The 27006-nt window shown below is 49.6% G+C and overlaps 1 protein-coding gene across 2 annotated transcripts in view; it reads right to left on the bottom strand.

Annotated features, from left to right (window-relative positions):
* Positions 1-25093, bottom strand: part of ELF5 (E74 like ETS transcription factor 5) — a 31295-nt gene extending 6202 nt beyond the window's left edge. The window contains exons 1-4 of one of the 2 annotated variants that reach the window (XM_046014366.1): positions 25062-25093; positions 17499-17623; positions 7328-7561; positions 4260-4310 (exon numbers count right to left, since the gene is read on the bottom strand). In XM_046014366.1, coding sequence (XP_045870322.1) covers positions 4260-4310; positions 7328-7561; positions 17499-17619 — 406 coding nt within the window. In that variant the 5' untranslated portion in view covers positions 17620-17623; positions 25062-25093. Of the gene's footprint in view, positions 1-4259; positions 4311-7327; positions 7562-17498; positions 17624-23028; positions 23183-25061 lie in introns of those variants that run through there. The other variant, XM_046014365.1, reaches the window with a different exon arrangement.
* Between the last annotated feature and the right edge of the window lie 1913 nt (positions 25094-27006).

The raw sequence follows: 27006 nt of genomic DNA, 5'->3' as shown, positions 1-27006 counted from the left end.
GAGGGAAACCTCGCCCTTTTCATGTGTGGGATTTCTCCCGTGTGCCGCAGATGAGGGATCTTTGGCTTGGTCGGCGGAGCCCAGGACAGGTCAGTGTGATGCGGAGTTGTGTGGCCCGTGGGGGTCTCTCCTTGTGGGTCGTGTCAGAGATGTACCTATGTTGTCTGCTCCCAGTTCCCAGTGGTGGCTTTGATGCTACTCCCAGGTCCAGCTCACTCTTCTGGGGGTGGCCGTGGGGTGGCCGTGGGGGCAAAGGCATAGTAGCCGTCACCGGCATAGCCGGGTTGAGAGGGGTTACCAAGTCACAACCTCCATGGCAGCCCCCAGACCCCACTGAACTCCCATTCAGATGTCCCCTGCACACTGGCGACAGTTCCCCGGACTCCGAACTATCTTCCTGTCAGAGGGGTCCCCGCAGCTGGGCGGTGCCTGGTGTGGGGCAACGTAGCCTGGGCTCTCTGCTGTCTGTGCGACTTGGAGAGGTTTGGTGCCTTGAGACTGGAGACTGCTGAAAAGTGGCCACAGGATATATTCTTGGTCATTGACTGAAGTCCCGAAGCAGAGACGGAGGCTGGAGGGTCAGTTTCCAAAACCAGCTCTTGACGTCCCCCTGGCCACAAGGGCTGCTAGAGAGCCCACCCTCCATGCCAGGAGGAGAAGCTCTAAGCCTCAGAACAGAAGGTTCCTGGGGCGACCCGAGGCCTGAAGGCTTGGTTTCCTGGCATTTCGGCAGTGGGGGTGGGAAAGGGTGGGCGGGGAGCAGAGACAAGTGGCGAGTGGCTGGGGGGTATCACTTGGGCCAGCCCGATGGCTTCAGAACTTGTCGGGGCTGGGCCCTTTCCACAGGTACTGAGTTAAAGATCATCTTGTTCTCTGGGTCACTGCAGACCTGGGCCCAGACCCAGAAGAGTCTGGAGCCTTGGGTCTCAGCTGAGGTGGGCAGTGGAATGAAGGGAAGGGTCTGGAGGCATGTGCACCTGTGTGTGCATATGTGTGTGTGTGTGTACATATGTGCACGTATGTGTGCGTGTGCATAAGTGCACACGCGTGTGCGTGTGTGTGTGCATGTGGTGAATGGCCCAATGTATGGAAGCACAGACTTTGAGAAAATGAGTTGGAATCCCATCCGTATGCTTCTTTGCAAGTTCCTGCTCTTCTGGTTCCTCAGATGTAAATGGGGGCAAGCATCCTACCTCAAGGAGTTAGAGTGAGGATTCAATGAGTTAGAGCAGGTAAAACTCTCCACCTGGCAGTGCCCGGGGCACAGGGCTCCACAGGTGGTCAGGGTAGATGTTCATCTTTGCTGCAGACTGATGGGAACGCTTCTTGCAGCCCCAGGATGTCAGCTGTCCTCGTTGGCCCGGCCTTGGCCTTGGCCTCTGGCCGGCACATCTCCTTTCTGCGTTGGGGGTGACTGAGACCACGAAACAACAGCCGGGACATAGGCATTGTGATCATACATCCTGGATTTTCTAGAACAGGCTCATTGGATAATCTGTCAGTCGGTTGTCTTCGTTCTTGTTAAACCATACGTTGGGGGCTCTGCTTTGGAAGAGCTATGTGGGAGCCAGAGATGGGCCTCAGGGGCCCCATGGGAAGGCCACGGTTTCCCGGCTGTGGCAGTGGAGGCTGCCATTTGGCAGAGCTGTGGTGCTGCTTTTCGGTGTGCTCACGGACCACTTAGCCCTGAATTTGGTCTAGAAAAGGTGTCTCTCTCATTGGTAAGCCTGGCAGCGCCTGCATGAGGCAGAGCCTGGGGCAGCTGCCATCGCGAAGGATTTGTCTCCATAGAGATGCCAGCTCAGACCCCGTGTCTTATCACCACCTTTATCTCCAGAAAATTCTCTCCATCCCTCCCATCACCTGGTCTGGGCCTCCACCATCACTCTGCCTCTTGGATAGCAGCCTCCTGGCTGGGCTCCTTCCTGACCAGATACGGCAATCTGGAGGGATCCTCTTAAAATACAGATGGGATTTTATTGTTTCCTGTTTCAGTGGCTTCCAAGTCTGCTCAGAATGAAATACAAACTCAAAAGCCATATGTGACCTACTCCTGCCCTGCTCTTGGCCTCAGCTTCCATTTCTCCTCCTGCTGTTGTCACTGACGATCTACCAGGGTGCTATCCAGGAGAACCATGAAGCTGGAAATCTGAGCGGTCCTATGCGGTAGCCACTAGCTGCCTGTGCTATTGAGCACTTGGAATGTGACTCAGCAGCTGAATTTTCACTTTTTAAAATTTTAATTAAACTTCATGGTCGCCTGTGGCTACTGCTTGCTGCATCGAGCCTCCTGGTACTAGTTTTTTTGATTTTTTCTCAAGGACTCCAAAACTGTTCCTGCCTCAGGGCCTTTGCATTTGCCGCACATGCCCTGTACCCTTTTCTTCTCTCTTCCTGGGTAACTTCTGCTCATCCTTTAGGTTCAATTTAAATAGCTCTTCCTCTAGGAGTTCTTCCCTTGTCCCCAGTTGAAATGTAATCTGTCCTCCATCACACAACACGTCACCCTGTCCTTTTCCTTTGTAGTATCGTCAGACTTAGCCATTGCAAACTTACGACAGGGATTATTTGTTTAACATCTTTCTCTCTGCTTGCTTTATGAGGGAAAGACCAAGGTTGCGCTCATTGGTGCAGCCATGGCACATAGTAGGTGCCTGGGCCTGGCTCGTGGTAAGTGTATGCTAAATGTTTGCTGAATGAATGAAAAGGGAAAGGCAGGGATGCATGAGGGGAGAAAGGGGTTAAATGCTTCGGATTTAGCCATACCTGGGTTATTGGTCACCTTCCTAACCTTGTCACCTTTAATCTCTAAGCTTTAGTTGCTCTGTGGTACTAGGGCTTGTCTTACAGGGTTATGAGAAAGATTACCTGAACTTTACCTAGATTCTAGCACAGGGCCTGGCTCATTATAAGCACTTGGTGAATGCTAGCTGCCATTATTATTATTACTGTTATTGTTATTATTATTATTATTATTACCATGACTCTAATTGGGGCTAGGTCTATACTCACGTAACAACTTCTAAAGAACTTACGGGATACGCTATCTCTGCCGAGCTGTGAGGGAGGCAGGCTGGCAAAAGGACACCCATTTATAGGCAGAGACACTGGTCAAACTCTCTGCTGCTCAGGAGTATGGCAGGTGCCTGCCCTGGGCTCGAGCCCCTAGAGAGAATCAGTAACGGTCCCCGGGCCTCAGTGGGCTCCTTTCTTTCTGGGGTCTTTGCCTGGACTGGGCTGGGTGGTTCAGCAGGGTTTGTATGCCGCAGACCGCTGTGGTTGGATGGGAAGGGATTCCAGGCTAGGCCAGGAAACTCCATGGGAGCTTTGTTCACAGGCAGGAGGGGAGGCTCTGCCCTGTGGCCTGAGAGTGGGGAAACCGCATGAGGAAGGCAGAGCTGCTCCTGGGAGGGCCATGAGGCTCTGTGGGGCACGGCGGGCCTCTGTAAGTCTGCAGCGTGGGCTTAATGGACCCAATATTCCTGTGCTGAAACTCTGAATGAGATAACCTGCTTTAACCGGATAACCTGAATCCTCAATTGATTGCTTGGGACTCTCAGGACAGGAAAAATAAGTCATAAGAAACCATCCTTCCATGTCTGCCCCTCTGAGGCCTCAGGACTCCTCCCCTCCCTTCCCCCCACAATACTCTGTCCTCCCTCTGCAGCTGAAGGGGCTGAAGTCCATGGAGGGAAGGGCCTGCCCAGGACCCACGTCTCCCGGTGGCCCCGAGGCCAGGGCCATCGTGTGGCACTCTAAACTAAAAGCAACATCATCATCCTGTTTAAAACAATGAAAGCCTAAACCTCCATCTGCAAAAGTGAGACAGTGTTAATTCTCAGAATCAACAGGCCACTGGAGGGCCTTCATCACCTTAGAATTAGAAACTTGGTGAGCTTGGATGGAGACATTGTCTACTGTGGAGCCCCCAGGGGTTAGTCATTATGGTAATTGTTGTTCACAGAGAGCTGTCCTTGGAGCATCTGGGTCACGGACACTTCATTTGTACTGTTTCTCTAACTCACCACAACCGGGGAGGGTCGCTCCATTTTACAGATGGGTAAACTGAGTCTGGGGGAGGACAAGGAATCTGTACACCCAGACCCCACGCTCTGCCCATTTCCCCTGCTGTCTTCTCCTGGTCTGTGACTGTTTTAGGTCATCAACTTCTTGGTTGTGGTCAAAAAAGAACCGTCAAGCCCATGGGCCCACCGGTGGCCTTGGGCACCGCCTTGGGCCGCGTGAACCTGGTTACTTACAGTCTTTGATGGCAGCCTTGGTCTCTTCAGTGTCAGTAAAGAAGGAGTAACCTGGGAAGGAAAAAGAAGTCCACAAACTGTACCAGACGATCCTGGTTTCCCCGCCTGGAGAGGGGCTGCCGGGGAGAAGGGGAACAACTAACTGTCCCCTCTGCCGGGTAGTTTTATTTCAGAAAGAACCTTCGAGAACACCTGGCTCTTACTAGGCCACGCTGAAGCACCTTTGAGAGAGGACAATCTCCTAGTTTTTAAAGGGCTCCCGGAGCGGGGCCCGGGGCCAGGCATTCCAGCGGGGGGCGGGGGGGGCATGGGCCCTGACTGAGGTGGGCTGTGTCACTGCCCCCAGTGTGACCTCACTCAGTCTCCGGGCAGCATGTGACAAGACTCCTGCTCAGTGAGTTCCTCTTCTGCCTTCCGCTTCAGCTCGCAGGGTCTGTGGTCTGCGATGGGGCCTCCAAACCCTTGGGGGTTTGAATGCCATTACGAGCTGGTCAGAGGGGCAGACGGACATAGGAGGCTTAAAATTGTGCAAGACCCACCGAGAGGCTATAATAAGAATTTGGGAGCTTATGTTGGGGCCTCGGTTTATTCCTCTGAAGAATGGGGTGGGCTGGGGTGGGGGGAATTAAGAGGCTCAAATCAAGTTACCACAAGGAGACATAGGCCAAGGGACACGTCTTTTCTAGCTTGGTGTCCAATAGGATTAACTTCCATTGACTGAGGGGCCTGGAACAGGACACATTTGTAACTGTTTTATTCAGAAAATGTGCCATTTTCTGATGGGTTCTTGTCAGCCAGGACTCCTGGGCGTCCTCTGCTTGGAGGGCTGCCCAAGAACAGGTTGGAGGACTGACCGACGAGGAACCCATTCCACTCCCACCGTGGGAGTCACCCAGGGCCCCCCGCCCTCCCTGCTGGCCTCAAACCTCCAGTGACCAGGCCCCCAGGCGTTTCTGGGCCCTCAAATTCTATTGAGATAGCTCCTGAGCCAGACATCACACTGGGCTTTACCCCGGTGTAACTCCTTCCGCTGTCTAAACCGCCGGAGTCCTAATCCATGCAGTAAAAAAAGGCCTAAACTAGGTAATAATCAGATTACCATCTAATTTATTGTACAAATGCAGACGCTTTTGAGAATGAAGCACTGATAATAATTAGTCTGTGGTAACAGGTGAGACAGCATGTCCCAGGAACACTGAGACGCTGTAAACTCTGGTCTCAACACATGTATTACGATCGCGATACCCAGTGTACATTCCTGCTTGAGGAACACTGAAGGAGGAATTTCAGTGTGGAGCGGCGTGGTGTGTAGGTAGTTCTACTCCACACGGTAAGGACCCTGGCCTGAAATTCCTCCACTGGAGTTGGCCTAGTACCCCAGGGATGCCTCAGAATAAGAAGAGGCAAAATACGGCCTGTTGGAAAAACAATTGTGTTTGGCTTGTTTTGTGCGAGCCCTGAGGTGACGGTGCCCAGAATAGGGATTCGGCGATGTGACAGTATCAGGGAAGGGAGGAGCCCAGGCTGAGACACCCCAGCACAGGGGCTGCGGGGGTCTGGAGACAAACTTGACTGATGTGATGTTTGGCAAAGGCTGGCGATGCCAAGCTGCATCCCCTTTCAAGATGGAACATGTCCCTCTCCGTCGCCCGGGGATTCTCTGGCAAAGCGGTTCCCTCAGAGGGTTCTGAATGGAGCCCCTCCCTGAGCTGCTGTGATTTATTCAGACTTTCTCCTTTTCGCGGAGGGCCCACTCTATGCTCTGGGCCACTGCTCGTGGCAGGGCGCTGTCACTGGCTGTAACAAAGACAGGACTGGACAACGATGGACAGCAGGTCTGTTGGTCCCTTTCTCTCCCCTGTGGGTTGTGGCTCCCAGGTCAGAAGTTGAGAAGTAAGTGGCCCAGGGCCAACATCTATAGCTTTCCTTCCCTTGGGCACCATGATGGGGGAGAGCAAAGGGAAAGCAAAGAATTTTAGAGTTGGAAGATCCTCTGTGGTTTTCTGGCCAAACAGGAATCCCTGCCTCAGCATCCCATCAATCAGGGGGCTATTAGCCTGCTTGATTATCTCTAGTGATGGGAAACTTCTTATCTTTACTATCTTCCTGAAGCCGTCTTCCAAAAAAAAAAAAAAGAGGCTAACTTTTAGAAAAGTCTTTCTTAAAATTGAACTGAAATGTGTTTCCTTCATTTTTTAAAATATCTTTCCCCTTGGTTATATTCATAATGACAAAAACAGCTGCCATTTACTACATTTGAATCTTTATGTGCTGCTTCGGGTCCTGTTTGACAGAGTCCTGTCACCCGTGAAGGTGTGTGTTATCATCCCACTGTCCAGGCGAGACAGAATTCCTGCGGCTTCAGAGTGCTGGAGTCAGCGTTATAACCCAGATCCTTCCAAACTCAAAGCCCTTCCTTTCTGTTGACTTCCCATGACTTGCTGTGTGACCTTGAAGAAGTCACCTGATCGCTTGGGACCTTAGTTCCTTTATCTGTGACATGGGGACACAGAATTACATGTTCTCAAAGAAACCTTTCCAGTCTGAAAACACCAGTTCATCCACATTCTGGTCTTTCGGGGCCTGATGAAATGTTAACTAATCCCACTGGCGCCACCTTCTGGCGGTTTGATCCTTGACCATTAGGCAAGCGCCGATGAAATGTCAATTAATGTCTCTTCTGGAAACGGAAAGGATCTAGTTCATTTTCTTTTCCTCTTGCCTAACGAAAAGTCAAACAGAAACCCCCTTTTCCCCCCTGCCTTCTAGTGGCAAATCTTAACAGAATACATTATTTTGTTGTATCTGCCTGGTTCCTGAATGTCTTTTTAGGTTTTCTTTACTTGCTAAGAAAGTACTCAACTTGCTTCCTTGTAACTTGCTTCCTCTGACCTACAGTCTCTAATTCTAGCAAACAAGCACTTCCAGGGATTGAGAGATGTGGGTTAAGGGGCTTTCCAGTTCCTGAGATCCCCGGTGTGAGTGTCCCGGTGGGGAAGGACCTCCCGCGGTCACGTAGCCCCACCCCCGGCCCCTCCCCCAGAGGCCCTGTCCCCCCGGACACTGACCTTGCGAGCGGATGTTCTGGAGGATGAAGTAGAGGTACTCCCCGCAGATGCCGGCAGCCTCGATGAACTCGTCCTGCGTCATGCTGCACAGCTGCGGGCCACTGACGTTGAAGTGGCAGAAGGAGATGCAGTTGGCGTCCAGCTTGTACTGGTCGCAGCAGAACTGGAGCCATTCCCAGACATGGCGCTTGGTCCAGTACTCGGGGTGGACCGACGTCCAGTAGGAGTCGCAGGCTACAGCAGGAGAGAGAGACAAGTGAGGGACCGCGGTCCCCAGGAAAGCGTCCAGGGGGCCCCCTGAAGGAGGCTCCCATTAGGTTACCATCCACGTCCCTTGGCTGTGAGTTAAAAGGGCCTCTGGCTTCGGGGTGTTCTTCGGGGGCCTCGGTTTATCCACTCCACTGCAAAACCCAGAAGAGACTGGATCTTCCGGGTGCGCCTTGGGCCAGGAGAGAGACGAACTTGCGAGAAAACCTGTCATGGCTTGGGAGTGCTGGGGCCTGGTTTTGGTGCTTGGAAAGGGGGACTAGAGGAGAAAGGGAAGAATGAGGCCCTTCAGTGGTTGGGTTTCAAACAAAAGGGTTTCCAGAGCTCAGTCTTTGGCGCCTGACAAGCCTGGGTTCAAACCCAAGCTGGGCTGCTTTTGATCTGGGCAAGGCCGTAGACAGTTAAGCCTCAGTTTCCTCATCTGTGCAATGGGTATAATATGCCCAACTCACAGGGCTGTTACACAGTTAGGAGTGGATGTGTATAGGCTGTGTAGTGCCCAGAAAACGGTCCACCAGTTCGAGAGTTACTAAATGCCTACTGTGTACCAGGCACAATTTGAAGCCAATTTGATTCCCTCTGCTCTTAGTCACAGTTGCCAATACTAGCTGCCGGTTTGTGCACTGCCTCTGGTCCTCTTGGGCCAAGCTGGTGAGATGTTGCCCAGAGGCCAAGGGAGCTGTGGAGAAGAGAGAAGTCGGGGAGCTGGTTGTATTGTTGCTTTTGTGGTTTTGATGATGTTTTGAGGAATTTCCATCCCAAAGTTGAGACACTTCACTCCTTCAAAGGAGCCCCATACAAACTCAGACAGAGGTGGGCACCATTTTGTCTGGGAGGCTGGGAAGTGGCCATGGGCCTGGCTTGGAACAGAGATCGGGTGTACTGTGGTTCTGTCCCAATGCAAGGAGAAACAGAAAGGGTGGCATAAAGGGGTGTGGAGGAAGTGAGATACCAGGCACTTGGTTAGGCCCTTTGACACGCAAGTCTTGTGGCTGCCATGGTGCTCATTCATTCATTCATTCAATAAATGAGCTTTAGTCTCCTCATTGGCAAGATGGGATAATGATAGCACCTATGTCATAGAGTTGTTCTGTGGATTAAATGAGCTACTATATGCGGAAGTATTTAGAACAGAGCATGGAATATTCTAATGCTATTACTAAGATTGTCACTGAACACCTGTTACGTGTGAAGCAACAAATTGTGAGCTAAAGATTCATGGTAAGAGGTTTGGTCCTTGTCCCCTGGAAGATAACAGATTATGAACCTGAGGGTCACAGAGGACTTGTCCTAAAACCCACAGCTAGTGTGTGGCAGAGCTGGGATTAAAACCCTCATCAGAACTTGAAAGCCATCGCTCTTCCCATTCCGTCATACTGGTCCTCAGAGCATCAGGGCAGAGAAGAGATAAAACATGGAGAGGCAGGGGCAGAGAGAGAACTAGAGAGAGTGAGAAGGCCTGAGGAGAATGGTGGAGAGGAGAGTGTGGCTCAGGCTATGTGAATGACAGAAAAGGTCACTCATGAGCTAGACACCACAGCAAATATCAACCAGGCTATTCTGATTCCCCCATAATGTTGCACGTACTGCCACTGTCCCCAGGGAATCTGTGGCACTTCCAGTCCCAGGGAGGAGAGATGTTCTGTGCCCTGTCAGGGGTACTGCTCTCTTGGGAGCAACTCCTGTGTGTCAGCTGCCTAAGTTCCTGAAATCGTCCCAAACAGGTATGATTTCGCAAAGGAGGAAATGGAGGCTCGCCCTAAAACTCAGAGCCCTCCCAGAAATCTCCTTTCCCACCATGGAATGGATTGAGGGGTGTCCACTTAAACAACAGATTTGTTTTAATTTATCTTACATTTTTAATCAGAATTTTATATGCATGTGAGTAAAGGTTTGGTACTCTGCCAGGATGGTTGAGGTCAATGTTGTTGCCTGTCCCTGGTGGGTAAGGAGATTAGGGGGCTGGCTCCCTCCTTACTTGCTGGTTGCTCCCTAGAGCTGGCCTACTAGCCCGTGGGGGCCCCTTGCGGCCAGTAGGGTCTCCTGAGAAAATAGGGCAGCCATTCTCCAGTCTGGTCTGCACTTTCATCTACTGATTTCTGGCTTGAGTAAACCTAGGAGACCTTTGACATTCCTGGTATTCTGATGAGGAATGTTTATGAGCCTTGAAATTCTTCCGTCCTTGGTCCTGAGCTGAGCCCCCCAACAGAGATGGCTATCGGTGTGCAGCAGTTGGAGGACACACTTTATTTCTTTTCATGGAAAGGTTTCACCAAGTCTCCATTTCCTCCTCTCTCTACTTCCACCCCCTTGTTATTTTTTTTGGCACGTGAAGAGGGCCATGTTGTTTCTGGAAGCCAATGGGCCTAGAGGATTCGGAGAAATGCCCGGGTGGGGGTGGGCACTGACATGAGGAGGTGTTGCTGGCAGGCTCACCTTCCCTTCAGCTCTTTCCTTTGAAGCTCACCCACAGTGCAGGCTTTGTGTGTGGCTCCCTCTGGAAGGAAGCCAGAGCCAGAGCCAAGCATGGCAGGCTCTCTTCACCAGGAAAGGCCTTCCCACAGCCTTGGGAGCTGAGAGGAAAATGGCTGTTCTCACTACATGGAGGGCAAAGAGAGCCAGCATCGTGGGGTGCTTTCTGGTTGTGGTGTGTTTCTGTGGTCTTGTCCTCACTAGAGGGGTGCGGAAGTGAGACCGACAGAGGTGAGCAAGGCCTGCTTCATCTGGCCTCTGCTTCATCTGGCCCCATCGTTCCCTCAGGATTGCTCCTGGCCCAGAACAAGGGCTCCATCTACCTTCTCCTAACTGATTCCTTCTCATCCTCAAGATCACAGCTCACTCGCCCATCTCAGAGAGACCTCCCATGCCCACACAGCCTCCTCAGGTGTCCTTCTCAGAAGGATTCATGCCTCACACCACTGCCCCCCCTCCCCTCAAGCCATGAACTCCACAGAGCTGGCCAGATCCGCTTTGCTCACCCTGAGTCAGGAGTGCCTGGGGACGGGCCTAGCCCGCTGTGGGTGCCCAGTGAGTGTAACCGACTAGCCGAATGACCAAGGCTCATTATCCCCATTTTATAGGTGAGGACGAGGAGGTTCTGGGGGATTGTGTGACTCTACAAAGGCCATATGGCTAGTCAGTAAGGAAGTTAGGTCCAAAGCAACTCTTTTCTCTTTAAATGTGAGAATTTTGTGTCATATCATGGCCTTACTGTTCTGGGTTGAGGAGGACCAAGTTGGACACACATCTCCAAGACTGACTAAAAAAGATGTGGACAAAGGCATATGTACACATTATATATATCTGTATGTATGTATATGTGTGTATATGTATGTATGTATATGTGTATGTATGTATGTATATCTATATCTATATATGTAAAAGATATATCTTTTACATATATATAAATTTAGCTTACAAGAGGTTTAAAAAATCAGAAAAAGGATGAGACACTGGTGATTGCAAGGTTTGCAACCTCTGTGATGATATGAAGACCCTATTGCCGCTTGGAAGAGATAAACTCAGGGTAAATAAAAGAAGGGGTTTTGTGCCCACAGGATACGTTATCGTTAATAAATTGTGTTGTCTGGAAATACAAAGTGTTTTTCTCGGTGCATCTAGCACTTATAAAATAACCAACACCCTTTGGAGAAGCTGAGGGTTGAAACCCTTCTGCCTGTGTGTATGGGGTTGGGGATGAACTACTTCCCCTGCCGGGTACCCTTAATCTGAATGTCCACAGGCCACTATTAAGCATGGTCTCAGTCAGCTCTTTGAAGTTGGAAGTAGGTCAGGACATTTGTTCAAGGGCCAGCTGCCCTGGGAGGGAGAACTGAATAGCTAAAGGGGTTTTCAGCAATTCCGGGGGAGGGGGTGGAATTCTCACAAGTGATGCTATAACTTGGGATGTATTTAAATTCAGAGGGAGGACTTAAGCCTGTAGAGCATGGGAGGAACACCCAAATGCCCATACAGTCAGCAGGGAATGTCCACAGAAGGTGCTTAGAACAGAGGCAGGCATGTAGTAAGTGCTCATTAAATTCATGTATACTTGTTAATATTGGGGCTAGGCTAGCCATATAACTACTTTATACTTTCTCAAATACTTCTAGCATGTGTGTGTGTGTGTGTGTGTGTGTGTGTAGGTCAGCCACTTTGTTCCTTTCCAGAGATTTGGGTTTATTTTCTACGAAAACTGAGGAAGTTGTATTATAAACGAAGCTAATTTGTCCTTGAATGGCCAGCATGAGTTATGTGGTCAATACTGCTCAAAATGTGGGGATACTGGCCAGTCTGTGTGATTTTGTGAAATGCTTGATGCTCAGGTCACTCATGAGACCCGTGCTTCTGACACTGGGGTGGAGGGGCAAGGGCTAATTCCCATCCCCCTCGCCACAGTGGACAGAGGGTGACAAGGGTAACGGTACCCACATGATTAATGCCTGTGCATTTCCTGTGGAAATGCCAGAGAGCGGGTCCAGTAATCCACGACTTTCCTTCTTTGTTATAGACACCTGTGGTCTTCTGAATCTTGGGCAAAGTGCTCTTAAAAAAATTCTCGGTGAGTCCCTTTGCCGTCTCTTCCAAATGGATTGCTGCCCCTGAGCCCTTTCTACATTGACCAGCACTGTTCATTTTGGGGGAGCCTCCCTTGAAGCAAAAATGTGGGGGGAGAGTTTGACTTTTCTTATTACAACAACATAGATATGCAGCAGAATACAAAATCTGTGAGACTGGAGATTGTAAGAGTCGTTTGAGCTTAGAGCTCTGAGTTAGGTCCCCAGACCTTCTGCAGGAGAACTCGGTCTTTCTCTGCTGATTGGGGAGCCTCAGTAAGAAGCTCTGTGAAGCTAAATGAACCTGCCAGCTCCCGGAATTCAATCAGATTCTCGTTCCCATCCTCCATTCCATGATTCCATCAAATGACCTGAAGAGGAAGGACCTGCAGGGAAGGGCCTGGAAGAGAGCTGAGGATTGTGAGGAGTTAACTGAGCATGGGCTGGGGACTAGACCTCCCTGATTTGCAGTTCTGCCTCCTCATCGTATTAGCTGTGAAATCCTAACAGAGTTTCCTAACCTCCCTGGACCTCAGCTTCCTTCTACAAGACAAGAACAATAGTGTGTACCTCGTAGGAAGTTTGCTGTGAAAAGGAAAAGAAATGGTACATGTAAAGAACACAGCCCAGTTATCTGGAGGACAGTAAGACTTCAATACAAGTCACCTGTAATTCATTACTATTTTGGGACTGCATTTGTTCTCCAGGGAAATGAGGCCTTCCTCCCTCTGAAGCCTAGGTCTAGCTGCGGGACAAGCAGAACAAAGCAAGCCCAGGGCTCGGCGTGGGGAGGCAGACAGTCTGGGTCAGAGGAGGCCCGAGTTAGACAGCCTGGACCATAATTAGTATGATTTATTAACATAAGGAGTTGGGAAAGTTTTTTGCCTGGGGCTGCACTGGAGAGAGCCGGCGAGTGGACTGGGTAGCACGGGACATAATCAATTGTGGCTTTGTCACTGAAAGGAAGGACTTTATGGGCAAGGGGAGCCTGAAATGAAAAATTGCTTCCAGGTTTCCTCCCAGAGATGGTTGAGCTCCTTTCAATAGCCTTCTTGGCATTCCTTCCAAGCCTGTGGAATGATTTAGACCATGAGATGGTGGACTGGGAGGGAAGTCCGGAGTAGTTTAAGGAACTGGATAGAAAAGAGACTGGAAGGGCAGGTGGGGATCAGCATAGAGCTGTGGCCTGGGGCATGTGGGGTTGGGAAGGCACAGGGAGCACCATGCCCTGAGTGGTCCCGAAGCCCCAGCTGCCCAGAAGGCTCAGGCGTGTACAGGGTGGGCTGCTGGTGGTGAGCGCTGAGGTCTCTCTCTGGGGCTGCTCCCATGAGCTCTCGGACTTCTATACCCAGCACATGAATCTTGCTGAGAAAAGCCCATGTAGGACCCAAATGCCTCATTCCCTGATCTTCTGGATGTTAATACCCAAAAGATTTTGCACCTTTTCCAATAAAATTCCTTCTTTAAATAAAATTTCCCAAGGTAGAGCAACTGCTGACACATTTTTTGAGCACCTGGGATGCAGCAGTTAGCGTGCTGTCCTCTGTGCTCATGTGAACCCTCCCCCCACATGCCACCAAGTCCTCTGAGGAAGTGGCAGGGCCAGAAGCAGGTCATGTAAGTGTTCTCCAGCTCCTGCTGCTGGACCTTAGTGCCTTTGAGGTGCAAGAGCTTTGCTTGACGGCGGGGATGGAGAGTGGGAGCTAGAGCCCGGCCTTCTGAACCATCACCCAGGGCCCTGAGGGACCTCTCAGGAAGCCCTGGAATGGCCCTAATCTAGAAACCTCTGCTACAGACAAAGTGGAAACCAGAATCCAAAGCAGAGGGGCACCGCATGTCGGCGTGGTCATCTTGGCAAACGGGAAGGGTGTGTGGGTGTGTGGAGGTTCGGGGCAGAGAGCCAGAAACGAGGTGTGAGGCCAGGGTACCCCATGACTTGTCAGAACTTCAGCGGAGAAATCATCTTTAAAAAGTATCATACGCTTGTCAAGATCAGACAGCCGGCCCTGCACACTTCGATCGACTTTTCCAGTATCACTAGTTCTTTATTTTAAGAAAGCAGAAGGGAAGCCCTGAGTGAGTTAATGAAATTCTAGAGTATTTTGCAATCTGTGACGGTCCACTCCAGGGTCTTGCAGGGAGGCCAGGCAGAAGGCCTGCTTCAAAGAGCAGGACCGATCCTTTGTGGTTAGTGAGTGGCAGGCCCGGAATCGGCTGCTGTCTGCTAAAGCCATTGGAAAAGGTTGTGAAGACAGCTGGTTTTCCGGACTGAGCTGATTATTCCTCCCTGCCCTCCTGTAGACATTGTTCGTCTAGTGGACACATCATTCCTTTCTCCCTTTCTTTCCCTTTGGTCTCGAAGTACCTAAGCCGTCACATCCTGAATTGGAAAGGATGAGACAGGGCCCTTTGCTGCTTTGGTTCAATAGGAAAAATGAAGATGGGAGAGAGACCCAGCTGTTTTTCCACTAGCGGGGGGAGTCGTGAGGTGTTCCTGGCAATGGTGGGCACCTACCGAGTGCCTGGCATGTCATGAAACACTTCATCTGTGGCATACAACAGGCCTCCCAGCCCTAGGCGGCTGATGTTTTTTCAGTTGGGAAAGTATACCTCCAAGTAATTAGGAAAAACCTGCCAAGGTCATGGCGTCAGTGGTTCGTGGCAGTGTCGGCCTGGGGAGACTGGACGTGGACAGGAAGCTGCCACAGGACAACTGTGAATTCAAGGTGGGATCTCCTGTGGGGCTGGAGGGTATCTCACTGGCCACAGACCGAGGGGAGTTTGAAGAGCAGTGTACAGAGGCGAGTCTGCTGTCCCCTGCTGCCTCCCTCTCAGAGAGGACTCGGACAGAGGGGTCATCTCTCTCGGGAGGAAAATGCAGAGGCCAGACTGGATATTCTTCCCATGGGGAGTGTTGACTCTGAGGAGAGCCACGGCCTACAGGGCCCACCCAGGGCCTAGGGAGCGCTCAACTCTCCTGTCACATACAACTTCTCTCCACCTTTAGGAGGTCAGAGACAGTCAGCTCCTTCGGGAATCCAGAGAGCCAGGTGACCAGTCAAAAGCTGGGTTCTTCCCTCAGGGAGGGTGACTCCTGCGGGATATTCATGCCTTGGTGGGACTTTGTCTTCTCTCAATGGGTGGTGGGAGAAGAGGGCTACAGCTGTGATGCAGGAATCAGAGAAACTTCTGGAAGGGGTCTTAGCAATGACCAAGTCCAACTTCTCATTAGACTGTTGGAAATGCAGAGGCCTCAGACAGGAGAAAGCTGTGTCTTTATGTCTGAGACTGTCAGATATCAGCCCCATTGGCAAGCCTACTGGTGATCACTTTTGTTAACCCTTTGTTTTTGTTGTTGTTGTTGTCTTTTACTGTGGTAAAATAGATCTAGAACTTACCATTTTAACTCTTTTTTTAAGTGTAGAGTTTAGTGACATTAAGTCAGTTCACAAGATTGTACCAACCCTCACCTCTGTCCGTGTCCAGGACCTTTTCATCTTCCCAAACTGAAACGAGTCCTTCATTTTTAAATGCCCGTGTGTGCTTGTCCTGCACCTGACTGTGGCCCAAACACCTCCCACATATTAACAAACACCCTGGTAACCATTCTGTGAGGTAGGCGTTCTTGCTATCTACTTTCACAGATGAGAAAACGAAGGCGCAAGAAGCTGCGGTGCTACAGTTAATAAATCTCAAAGCCAGACTTTGCCTTTAGGCTGCCCAGCTCCGAAGTCTGAGCTCTGGATGACTATAGAAACTGCTCCAAGGCCTGGAGCTCCTCCCTGGGGCAGGCAGGCCATCCCCTCCTGCCACCTCTCCAGCTGGCAGAATGGGCAGGAAGAGAGGGCTCCCAGGATGGCAAGTCCCGGTTATGCATGTGTAGAAAGAAGGACCTTCTCCCTGGACCCTGCCATCATGGGACACAGGGGAGACAATGGGGACATAAAAGCTTTCATTTTCCTCCTTCAAACTTAGCCTCAGCCCAGTATTGAGGGTCAGAAATAGAAGACATTCTTCATTATCTTTCTGGGGATCAAAGTGTTTCTTAGGCCTAAAGGAGATTTGTACTGTGTATCTGGCTGACTCAGAACCCTTCAGATAGGGTGAGAGACACGCTGTGCGTGCGTGTGCCCCTGCGTTGGTGGTGTGAGCAGGTGTGGGGCTGGATTATGGAAGGAAGTATCCCAAGTGTGTCTGTGATGCCCTGGCCTCTGGTTGGAGGCAGGGGTTTCCTTCTGATGGGGGCCTTTTTGCAGCATCCTCAGTCTTGGTCTCTCCTGGACCCACCTGCCTCCTGCCCCCGAGTGTGGGCCATGCTGAGCCGGAATGCCCAGGGTTAAGTCCTGGGAGGACTGACAGCCTGGTGAGGACTTACATCATGAGCCTCCGGGCGTGCACCTACCAGGTTTGCTGGGTTGTGCAGTCACCCGAGCACCTGGGGACAGAGGCCCTCAGAGAGATGCTGGGGCCAAGTCAGCAGGCCCTCCTCTGGCATGGGATCTGCACAAGGCCCTGTGCTTCCTTTGTAGGTGGAGAAGACCCGCCGAGAGAGGAGGAAGGTTGGGAAGGCAGGCCTGGTGGATGGCGTGGGGATTCATGTCTACCGAGTGCTTGCTTTGGGCCGAGCTATATATTTTACTGAGTTAGGCTCCCTTAATCCTCACAGTGATTCTCGTCATCCCTGCTTAAGGGATAAGGAAACAGAAGCTCCGAGAAAAACAGTCATAGTCATATCAATAACCACAGGGTAATGTGGTTAGAAGATGATTTAGAAGATGACTGTGTAGGATAGTTTGGAGTACAGGTGCTCAAGTCAACTTGCTTGAAACCCAACGAACCGTAACACCTTGGATAAGTCCTTGACCTCTCTGTGCCTCAGTTTCTTCATTCATAAAATGGAAATAATAACTGTTCATTTCTCATAGGGCTGCTGTAAGGATGAGATGGGTGCTTGGCACAGGGCCTGAACCACAGCTACTGTTCAGCAGATGTTAGCTAAACCCATGATGATCAAGAAATCAAAGCATACTAGGCTCTGGGTTAAGGTTTTCGCTTAAATATAGTAACTCCAAGAGATTGATTCTGTTAGCAAAACGAGGCCCGAAGACTTTGGTAGAGTCCCCCAAGGCCACAGAGCTGGGAAGAGGTTGGGGTGAGGATTCTGGTGCTTCTGTCCCTGCAGAAGCTTCCCCTCCTGCTGCCCAGATCTCCTCCAGTCCTCTGCCCTGAACACCGGTGAGAGCTGGCATGTTCCGGCCCCCAGCACGGCCTTGCCGCCTCCTAGAGGCCAGCGCCACCTCCCGCCCCAGCTCTCCCCAGCTCAGCTGGGCTTCTCCCGGTTTACGCACCTGTCTGATGCTCAAAGGCAGGGTAGTACTCTTCATTGCTGAACAGATCAGTCCACGACATCAGAGGGTCGCAGAAGGACGTGTTGGGCAGGAAGGTACTGTGTGTCACCGAGTCCAACATCACCCTACGAAGGCAGGAGAGGGCTGAGAGGAGGCAGACAAGGGCCGCACAGGAGCCCCCCGCGGGGCTCACCTGGTTTTTAATAACAAACACGCAGCCTCCTAGGAACGGGGCAGCCCTCTAAGTGCTTGCCACAATGACGTTACTCAATCCTTGCCCCATCCTGTGAGGTTTGTACATCTGCCCCCATCTTATATACAAGAAAATCTAGATAGTGGTGTTGTGACAGTTGCCCACGCAACATGGCCCGTAAGTGGTTAAGTTCAGGGTTTGACAGGGAGATTCTTAGGACGCAATGCTGCCTCTTTCTTTACTTTTCCTATTGGCTCACATGTGACCCCTGAACTCCGGGTTATAAGGTTCAGCCATATGCTTCTGAAGGCTGGGTCAGTGTGGCTAAATGTTAATACACCCCTAAACCCTTACCCCCAATTCTGAAATCCACAAGCTCTGAAAAGGGAAGTGTGTGTGTGTGGGAGGGGGTGTTTGCAGACTCATTTCCCACAAAACACAAAACAAAACGAAAACCAGTCGTAAATTAGTTATATAGTTTTATATACTGTTACATATATATTATATCCATAAATCTACATTCAGGCATCTACCATGTACTAAACATAGATACACACACACACGTATATGTATATAAGCAACATATTATAACTGTGTACATTATACATATCCTATATAGTTTTGTAATTACAGTTATAATTTTGTTTATTCTACTAGATGAATATTCATATGATATGTAAAATACATATGCTTCCTAGAAGGAGCACCCCGACAAGAGGATTCTGTATCCTGCAGCATATACATACTGTATAACCTTCCTAGTACCCGAGGAATCCTGAATTCTGCAGTACATCTAGTCCCAGGGTTTGGGTTCAGAGAGTGAGGACCCGTGACAGTTGGAACATACACTTACTATGCTTCGGGCTCTGCTCTGAGCACTTTACATCTGTGTATTCATGGCTCATGGTCTCCTCGGAACACACTCTGAGACAGGTTCTTTCTCAGTGATGAAAATGGATGCGCTAAGATTTTACGTCATATACCGCAAGCCACCCACTGGGCAGATGGTAGAGTTTGGGTAACAACTCAGATTATCCACTTAAGAAGTCCTTCTCTCTCTTTCTCTCTTTTTTTTGTTTTTTAAGATTTTATTTATTTATTTGACAGAGATCACAAGTAGGCCGAGAGGCAGGCAGAGAGAGAGGAGGAAGCAGGCTCCCTGCTGAGCAGAGAGCCCGATGCGGGGCTCCATCCCAGGACCCTGAGATCATGACCTGAGCCGAAGGCAGAGGCTTTAACCCACTGAGCCACCCAGATGCCCCAAGAAGTCACCCTCTTTATTGTAGGGCTCTCCCCCCTGCATACACTGGCGAGGAGGAAGATTTGGGAAAAGGTGTCTGGTTGAGGCTGAAAAGATGGCAGAATGGAATGGCCGAGGCTGCTGTCATCTTTCAAGTTTGCTTTTTCCCATGTTCTCACAGTTCAGGGAAAAAAATGCATTCATATTTGGTAGATTAGAAAAATTGGCTTGCCCAAATTCTCTCTTCTGATCATCACAATCATGTTGATGAGATAGGGTATTTCTACCCCCATTTTGCGAAGGGGAGCCCGTAGCTCAAGGTCATGCAGCTGGTAGGTTAAATGTCAGAAAAAAGATTGGATTCTGGATCTTGAGATATTTAGCATATAGAATTTTCAGATGGCAGGGGTCTTAGTAATCACCTAGTTCAGTGTTTTGCAAACTTGATAATCATTTGCCTACCATCCCGATAATTTACTTAATATGTTAAAAAAAAATCCACTCCTTTTTTTTTAAAACACAGCTACATTTATTTAAAAGGAAGACTTTTTATCACCACTATAGATGGAAAGTCTGTCTCCTTTTAACATGCATTAACATTTTTTTTGTTGTTAATCCAATGCTTTTATTAACCATGATTTAACTTCACTCTATTGAAGAACTGACTCCGATTAGTTATGGCCATAAGTCAAGAAATAAACAATGATGTGGAGTAACCCCAAAAGCAATAAAAATGAAGAACATCCTCTGATAAAATTATGCAGAAATAACATTAGTGATATCATGCAGTTTCTGAGATACCATAGAAAAATTGTTTCTTAATATTGATAAGAAAATTATGCATCAGTGAAAATGCAGGCTTAGAAATATAGTATTGAGAGTTTCAATTTGTGATGTCTTCATCGATAAGGGAAAATGGAATTCTTATTACTAAAGAGAGCTGATCTCTTGGGTGTTGCTGATGGCTCCCTAAATGAGCTTCGTGTTTAATGAGGCTGTACAAATAAAAAGCAGTGGGGGAAATACGAAATATCTGTATTAAATGCCATCCTGTAAAGTATTTGATGGATGGAAGAAGGCTACTGCATTTTAAATAAATGCATATCATACTATCACATAAAAACTGTTGATCCATGCATCACCTAAATCAGAGGTTAGCAGACTACAACTTACAGGCCCAGTCCAGCCCACCACCTATGTCTGAATGGTCCGCAACTGAAAATGGTTTTACATTTGTAAATAGTTACATAGGAAATGTTATATATGTACCCACCTACTATAATCAGTTTTGCCCTTTGGCCTGTATATCCTAAAATACTAACTACCTAGTCCTTGAAATAAAAGTTTGCCTACCCCTGACCTGATCTATTTCCTGTATCACACGAGTGGTATGAGTGCCACGTGTTGGAAAGTCCAGAGTGAGTCCAGTCTTTCCCTTCATTCCATTGTGGTATAGTTGAGACAAGTAGAGCCCAGAGAATTTGTGTAACTCGCTCAAGGTCACACAGCCAATGGATGTCAACATTATGTTGTCGCGAGTTCTTAAGGTTTCGGAATTTTGGATCATCTGCTTCCTTTTCTAGAAACACTCACGGTCACATCTGCCTACAGACATATCCCTAACACACTTACATATCAAATGGAACCCCAGTACTGAGAAGGGCAGGGGTTGTGTGATTCTGGAATCAAAGGGCAGCTCTTTGGGGGTGCAAATCTACCATGGTTAGCTTCATCAGCTGTGCCTGGGAACTGTGCTCCCGGGATCGGGAAATAACCAAGTTCAAAGTCTCACACTCTGGCACTCTTTCTGGGCCATCCCTGGAGAGTCACCAGACCCTACTGGGAAGCCTCCTTTCTGGTGCCCAGAGAGGGTTAACCAGCCTGGTGGATTATCATGTTCATGGATCTCCCCCTGGGAGCCATATCAAACAGAAGTCAAGGCTGCCTGAGTTTAGACTCTGATTTTCCCACGGATTGGCTGGTTTTATATCCCGAGCAGGAGGTAGGATGAAGAGCAATGGGGGTGGGAGGTTATGAGGGAGGGAAGGGCCCCTGGAACCAAAAGCCCCTCTTCTGCATTTTGGACTTGACCTCAGAAAAGCTCCTGTAAGTGAGGGCTAAAGGTAAAGTCTCAGAAAACTGAGGGAGAAGATGGCTGAACTCTGACATGACCTTCCTGGGGGTGTTTGGAGAAAGGAGGGGTATAGTCCACATGGAAGGAAACAGAACTGTTTCCAGGTCTTCCCCTTCATTTAGAAATCCTCCAGGTAAAAAAACACTAGCAGGAGTGGACCCTTGCTCACTTAACACCTGACATAAATAGTTCTCAAAAGTCATTTGGTAAATTGAATTTGATCATCAAACATTAGGAGTATTTCTGAGCAATAGGATATTTACCTCTTTTAAGGATTTCTCTTCCTCTTTACACCAACCTGCCCGCTTGACCTGCAATCTCCCTACTGCTGTACACAGCATCTGATCTGACTCCCCTTGGTAATCTCTTCTATGAGGAATTATATCCATTGAGTTTTCTTTAAGGATTCTCTCAGGTGTACCAAGGGCTATTTTTTTTCCCTGTAATTATTTCTTTCTCCTTGGGAAAAAATTGTCTTTTATAAAAGCCACAGATTTCTTTTTTATTTTATGCTATTATAGTTGGAGAGCATATTATTAACTCTGGGATTTCCACAAAAGCCCTTGGCCACGTAGCCAGCACGCGCTAGGTGTGAGTTCAGGAATAATGGCTGCTTTGTCTTCAGTCGCTTAGCTTCCTAGGCCCTTGAAAGTCCTTGCAATAACTGAACATTTTAGCTCTTAAGAGTTCCTTAGTGTAGGTGGAACAGGGTGAGGGTGGGAGCGGGGGGAAGAACCAGCTGTTTGGGGCCCATTTCTCAGCCAGTACATTGAGGTCCAGCAATAGGTAAGCCCAGGCTCAAAGTTTGACTGGCGTTCCCAGGCGGGTGATGTGGACCTTAGAGGGGAAAAATTGGTTCTTGGGGGTCAAAAAAATCTTAGCCATTATTATGTCTCAAGACCCTCTACAGGGCCACTGTGCATAAATGATAGGGCGTAGTGACTATGACAAAGTTATTTAAAAAACTGTTTCCTTAGTTGGGAACGACAATGAAAAAAAGGTTGAGAAGCACTGGGTTAGAACTAGAGTGAGCAGCAGGACAAGAAGGGAGATCCAGGGAGGGTCCCAGGCCTGCTGTCCTAGGCGCACATTTTTGGTCTTTTTGTTTGTTTGTTTTTAAAGATTTTATATACTTATTTGGCAGAGAGAGAGATCACAAGTCGGGAGAGAGGCAGGCAGAGAGAGAGGGGGAAGTAGGATCCCTGCCGAGCAGAGACCCTGATGCGGGGCTTGATCCCAAGACCCTGAGATCATGACCTGAGCCAAAGGCAGAGGCTTAGCCCACTAAGCCACCCAGGTGCCCCATGTTTTTAGGTTTTGAGGGGCTGGCTGGTTTGTCATCCTGGAAAGAGCACTGGCTGGGAGTCATGATTCTGCCTCTTGTGCCTCCGCTCTTCCTTTGACCATACTGGTGAGGGGGACTCTGAGACGTGCCCTGGCTCCATGATTTTCTCCAGATATCCACCGGAATGGCCCAGCACATCCAAACACGGGCACGCACATATGTATGTATGTCGGCTATACTGGATATTGTGGTCGAGCAAGCTATCTAAATTGGAGTCAAATCCAGCCACTTACAAATGGAGATTTAACTTTCGCTCTCCAAAGTCCCCCTGATTTCCTCTTTCCCCTTCCCTCCCATGTCCACTACTTTCAGCAGTGGGCCCCGGACATTCTTTGCCTGGGCTAGCCCGGTCCCTTAAGCGCTTCAAACCCTCACTCACCCCCTGCCTATCCACATACCCACCGCTGTTAGAATCAGTTTCCCCCAAACACCACCATAGCTGCTTAGTGAGCAGGGAAGTTTCAAGCACCATCCACACAAGGGAAAGGTGGGTTCCCTTCCACCTGCAAGAAAGGCTGACTGCAGGGAGCTGTTGGAAGGAGACAGTGATAGTGGAGAAGCTTGGGTCCCCGATGGCTCCACTGGCTTCCTAACCCCTCTGGGAGCCGGCTCACTCACCAGGTGTGCACAGGGAGGGTCCGCACAGTCAGAGGGACAGGCCTGTGGGCTTCTTGCCCCCACATGAATCAGAGGCAGCAATCACAGGTGTGGTGCCCATGGCCTGATTAGCCAGGCACCTCTGCTCAGCCTTCCAGAGAGAGGGGAAGGAGCAAACCACCCAGGCTTGGCCAGTTTGCCAGAGGAGGAAAATTCCTTCCTGACCCTGGCGGAGATCATCAGCTTCACTCTGGGCATGTGACCAAAAATCCACCCAATTAAGCATCTACACATTGACTGTTTATGCACCCAAACATCACCAGACAGAACAAGGCCATGAGGGTGGAAACCATGGAACCCCTATGGTGGGGGGCTAAGAAGGGCCTTTCCTGATCCTGCCATCTGGGCAGTCCCATGGGGAAGAAGTTTTTCCTCCTCCAAAGCCTCAGCGAAACCTACGTGTCCAGAGGGTCACGATTCCTGGGGGCAAAGCAGGGTCAATTTCCCTCACTTTGGACCACCTGAAGGAGGGACCCATGGGGGGGAAGTCTCGGTGGGTTATTTTGACACTTGCAGTTAAAGAATTGGGGTGCTTGAATATTTGTTCTTTTGAGAGAAAGCAGAACAGCTGTGAGAATGGACTTGCTCTTGTCTTACCAAGTGACTCCCCATCTTCCTCTAACTTGTTTAGGGAGCTCGCTAGTTTGTCCTCAGTTGTTTCTCTAAAGGTGTGGCAAAGACCCACAGAAGATAAGCCACACGGTTTACCGGGGGTTCCGATGCAAAGCTCATCAGCTTTGGATGAAATCCTTGAGGGGTTAAATCTTAACCTCTGCCACCCACAAGGGCAAGGGACATGGGACATCTAGGTGTTTTACGAGTCAGCCTGTCAGAATTCTGTATTTTTGTTTCGCACAAGGGGCGGTCTATAAAAACCCATGCTCTTCTCTGAGCTCATCGTTAAAATGGGATTTTAACAGGCCATCCTCAGGATGTCCTGCGGATTTATTAAAATCAGATCATATATGCAAGAGTCTGGGCGTAATATCTTGATGCCAGAGCCAAGGCAGGGGAGAATCAACTGTCATCAATATATCAAAAAGGTTCTTATTCTGGTGACTTCTGAGAAAGAAAGACAACCAATCTCTGAAAGTGCCTGCCTAGAACACCTGAGTCATGAAAACCATTCTCAGTGACAACATGAGGACAAAGAATTACGTCTTCACTCAGAGGAACAAACGATCCCTCTCCCAGGATCTTTAAACTAGACTACAACACAAAGCTGTCTCCCTAAATCACTTGACCTTAATGACCTCTGACATCCTTTCCTGCTTGTAAAAGTTTTAGTCCATCCGTGGGTCCCCTTCTTCAGGTGGAGAAGGGGGCATGTGCTACCGGTGGCAGCCAGCAGGGGGCTAATGCCCACAAACCCTACGTCCTGCAGTCTTTGAGAAGGTCTGAGAATATAGTGGAAAAACCCTAACCATTGCTTTTCTGGAAGCCGTCTACACTGAGGTGGTGTAGGAGGGCAAAAAAAAAAAAAAAGGTTTCTTTTAAGCTATTATGTACTGACAAATTCCCGAAAAAGGCCCCAAACTGTAACAAGGCAGCTCTCTCCTCTGTATCAAAAGTGAGCGGTGAGCAGGGCCAATGGCAGAAGGGGGAGTTTTAGCCAGGGACTGGTGGGCTTTCCTTGAAGCTGACTATTTTGGGTGCAAAATCTAGCTCCCCTTCCTACAGACAGGTTTAGGAACGGGTAGAGAATTGAGTACCTGTACATATTCTCTGCGAGTCGCCCTTGGTTTAGCGCATGGGGGTTCCGGGGAGGGGGTGGCTAGGCAGCCTGAGAAGGAAAAAATGACTGTCCCAGGCAAGCACTTAAATCTCCGTCAAAGAGCTCCCAGGAGGCGTTGTGACTGATGGAACTGGCATTTGGGGGTGGGGGTGGTGATCCGGAGGTGCAGACCAGATGAACAGACCCAGGCCCCAGCCCGGGGCTCTAAGCCCTGACGCCCCTTACAATTCATCGAAAAGAGCAAAGAAAAGGTGCTTACGTGAGGACAGCGGTGGGTGACTAGGTCCAAAGAGGAGGCTCTCAAGGCAAGAGAAGGCGGGCGCTCCCAGCACCAACGTACGGTGGAAATAAAGGCACCTGTAGCTTTGTGATATAAGTAACACCTACAGACAGGTCCGTTTGGTTTTTCAGGTTTACGCACAGCCCCTTTGATGACGGCGATGTACAGTGTGACACGGCTCCTTGGAGGGGGGGATGGTTCTCACATGCAGAAAGTTTACCTTTATCCTGTTTTTGTGCCCAGCTCACCCTCCCTGGCCCCCGCCCCCCCACCTCCGTCGGCCCCCGCCCGCCCTCCCCCCCTTTCCAGGGGACTCAGTAAACAAGATGAGAATTCTTGCCTCTGGGAGCTTTGCTGGAAATGCCCTGCGTTTGCTGGGAGTTCTCGTTGGTGCAAGCTGGAGAGGAAAGCAATCCAGCCCTGGTGCCTGTCTCTGCCGCCTCCCTCCTGAGTCCTGCGGTTGTGGAAATCACCTCATTCTCTCAGTTTCCCCTCTGTGAGGCAAAGAGCAGGGGCAGGCTGGGGCAGGGGTTAAGCACACACAGGCTCTGCTGCTAGGTGGTTTGGGATTCAAATTCTAGGTCTGTCATTTTCTAGCTTGTCACCTTGGATAATTTAACCAGCTAGCTAATAACTTAACTAGCTCTAGTGCAAACAAGAGTGCCTACCCACTGGGCGGCTGGGAGTCACGTGAGTTCATGCGAGGGCAGCCCCTTGTGAGCTGTTTTCCTGGAGGGAACACATCGATGAGAAACCCCCTTCTCTACCACTCCTCCAGCCTGAGCCTTGCAACTTGATGAAGGTAATAGCCAGCTTGTAGGGACAATGTGGGGCCTTTCTTCTCCTTTGTCTCTCAGAGCCATCATTTACCTGTTTAACTTCTAACATTAACTTGTTTAACTTGTAGCATCTTTGGATGCAATGAGCCATGGGGAGGCTTTCTCCCTTCCCCTCCCTATGGATGGAGAGACAGAAAAGTTTAGTGGCCCAGGCAGGTGTCTGCAGCTACGAGGCTGGGGGCCTGACATGCTGTGAACTACCTGCTTTGTAGTATCCACGCCCCCTTCTCCTGCCCCAGAGCAGAAACTCAACCTAATTTAGGCTGTGAAATGCAGTGTCCCCAGTTGCCTGCGGGACAGCCGTTTATAGCACCATGCCTCTTCTCAATGTGCTTCCAGCTCTCTTGGGCAGCCAAGACACTGTGTCCAAACTGCAGACTCCAAGCTTTAAAGTGAGAGCAGGGACTTGTTTGTTGGGGTTTCTTGGGAACTCTGGGCATGGCTACAAACACAAATACAAACCCACATGGTCTGCAGAAACAAAAGGCAGTTCATTCGAGGACTCAGGGTGTCACGGAAAAATTGCTGGAGGAAGATAAGGCCACCCTAACTTGCTGTGGAACCTCAGGCAAGTCCAGCAGCCTCTCTGGGGCTCACTTCCTTTCCGGGCGAAAGGCGGAGTTTGGATCAGAAGCATGATCTTCAACTTCACAGGGACAAATCCTGGAAAACTCCAGGGGTTTCTGGGAGGCCTCAGGGGGGCTGCTAGGGATGGAAGGCCAGGAGCCCAGCAGTCAACACCTCAGCTTTTATATAAATCTCCAGGGTAGAATTTCCTTTGAACAAAAGAATCTGCGATGAAAGGGAGTTTGCAAAGAACTGGATTAGATGGTCTTTGCGATCCTCTAAGCTCTAAAATTCTGTGGTTTGCCTCTTGCTCCTTGGTGTCCAGGGAACCAAGACGGTTCTATACACCACATCCCCTGCGCTGGGCACTTCCCATCTTGCCACTGGTTTCTGAAACGATTCTTACATTTGGATCTGCACACATACGCTCCTCTTGGTAGAGAGGTTTGCAAGGAAAGCATCGTTTTCTGCTATATTGTATTTGGAAAACAGTCTTTGGGAGAAATGACACCTTTTCC

This window comes from Meles meles, chromosome 8 (assembly GCF_922984935.1).
Source record: "Meles meles chromosome 8, mMelMel3.1 paternal haplotype, whole genome shotgun sequence".
Lineage (NCBI taxonomy): Eukaryota > Metazoa > Chordata > Mammalia > Carnivora > Mustelidae > Meles > Meles meles.
This window is presented reverse-complemented; position numbering and strand designations above follow the sequence as displayed.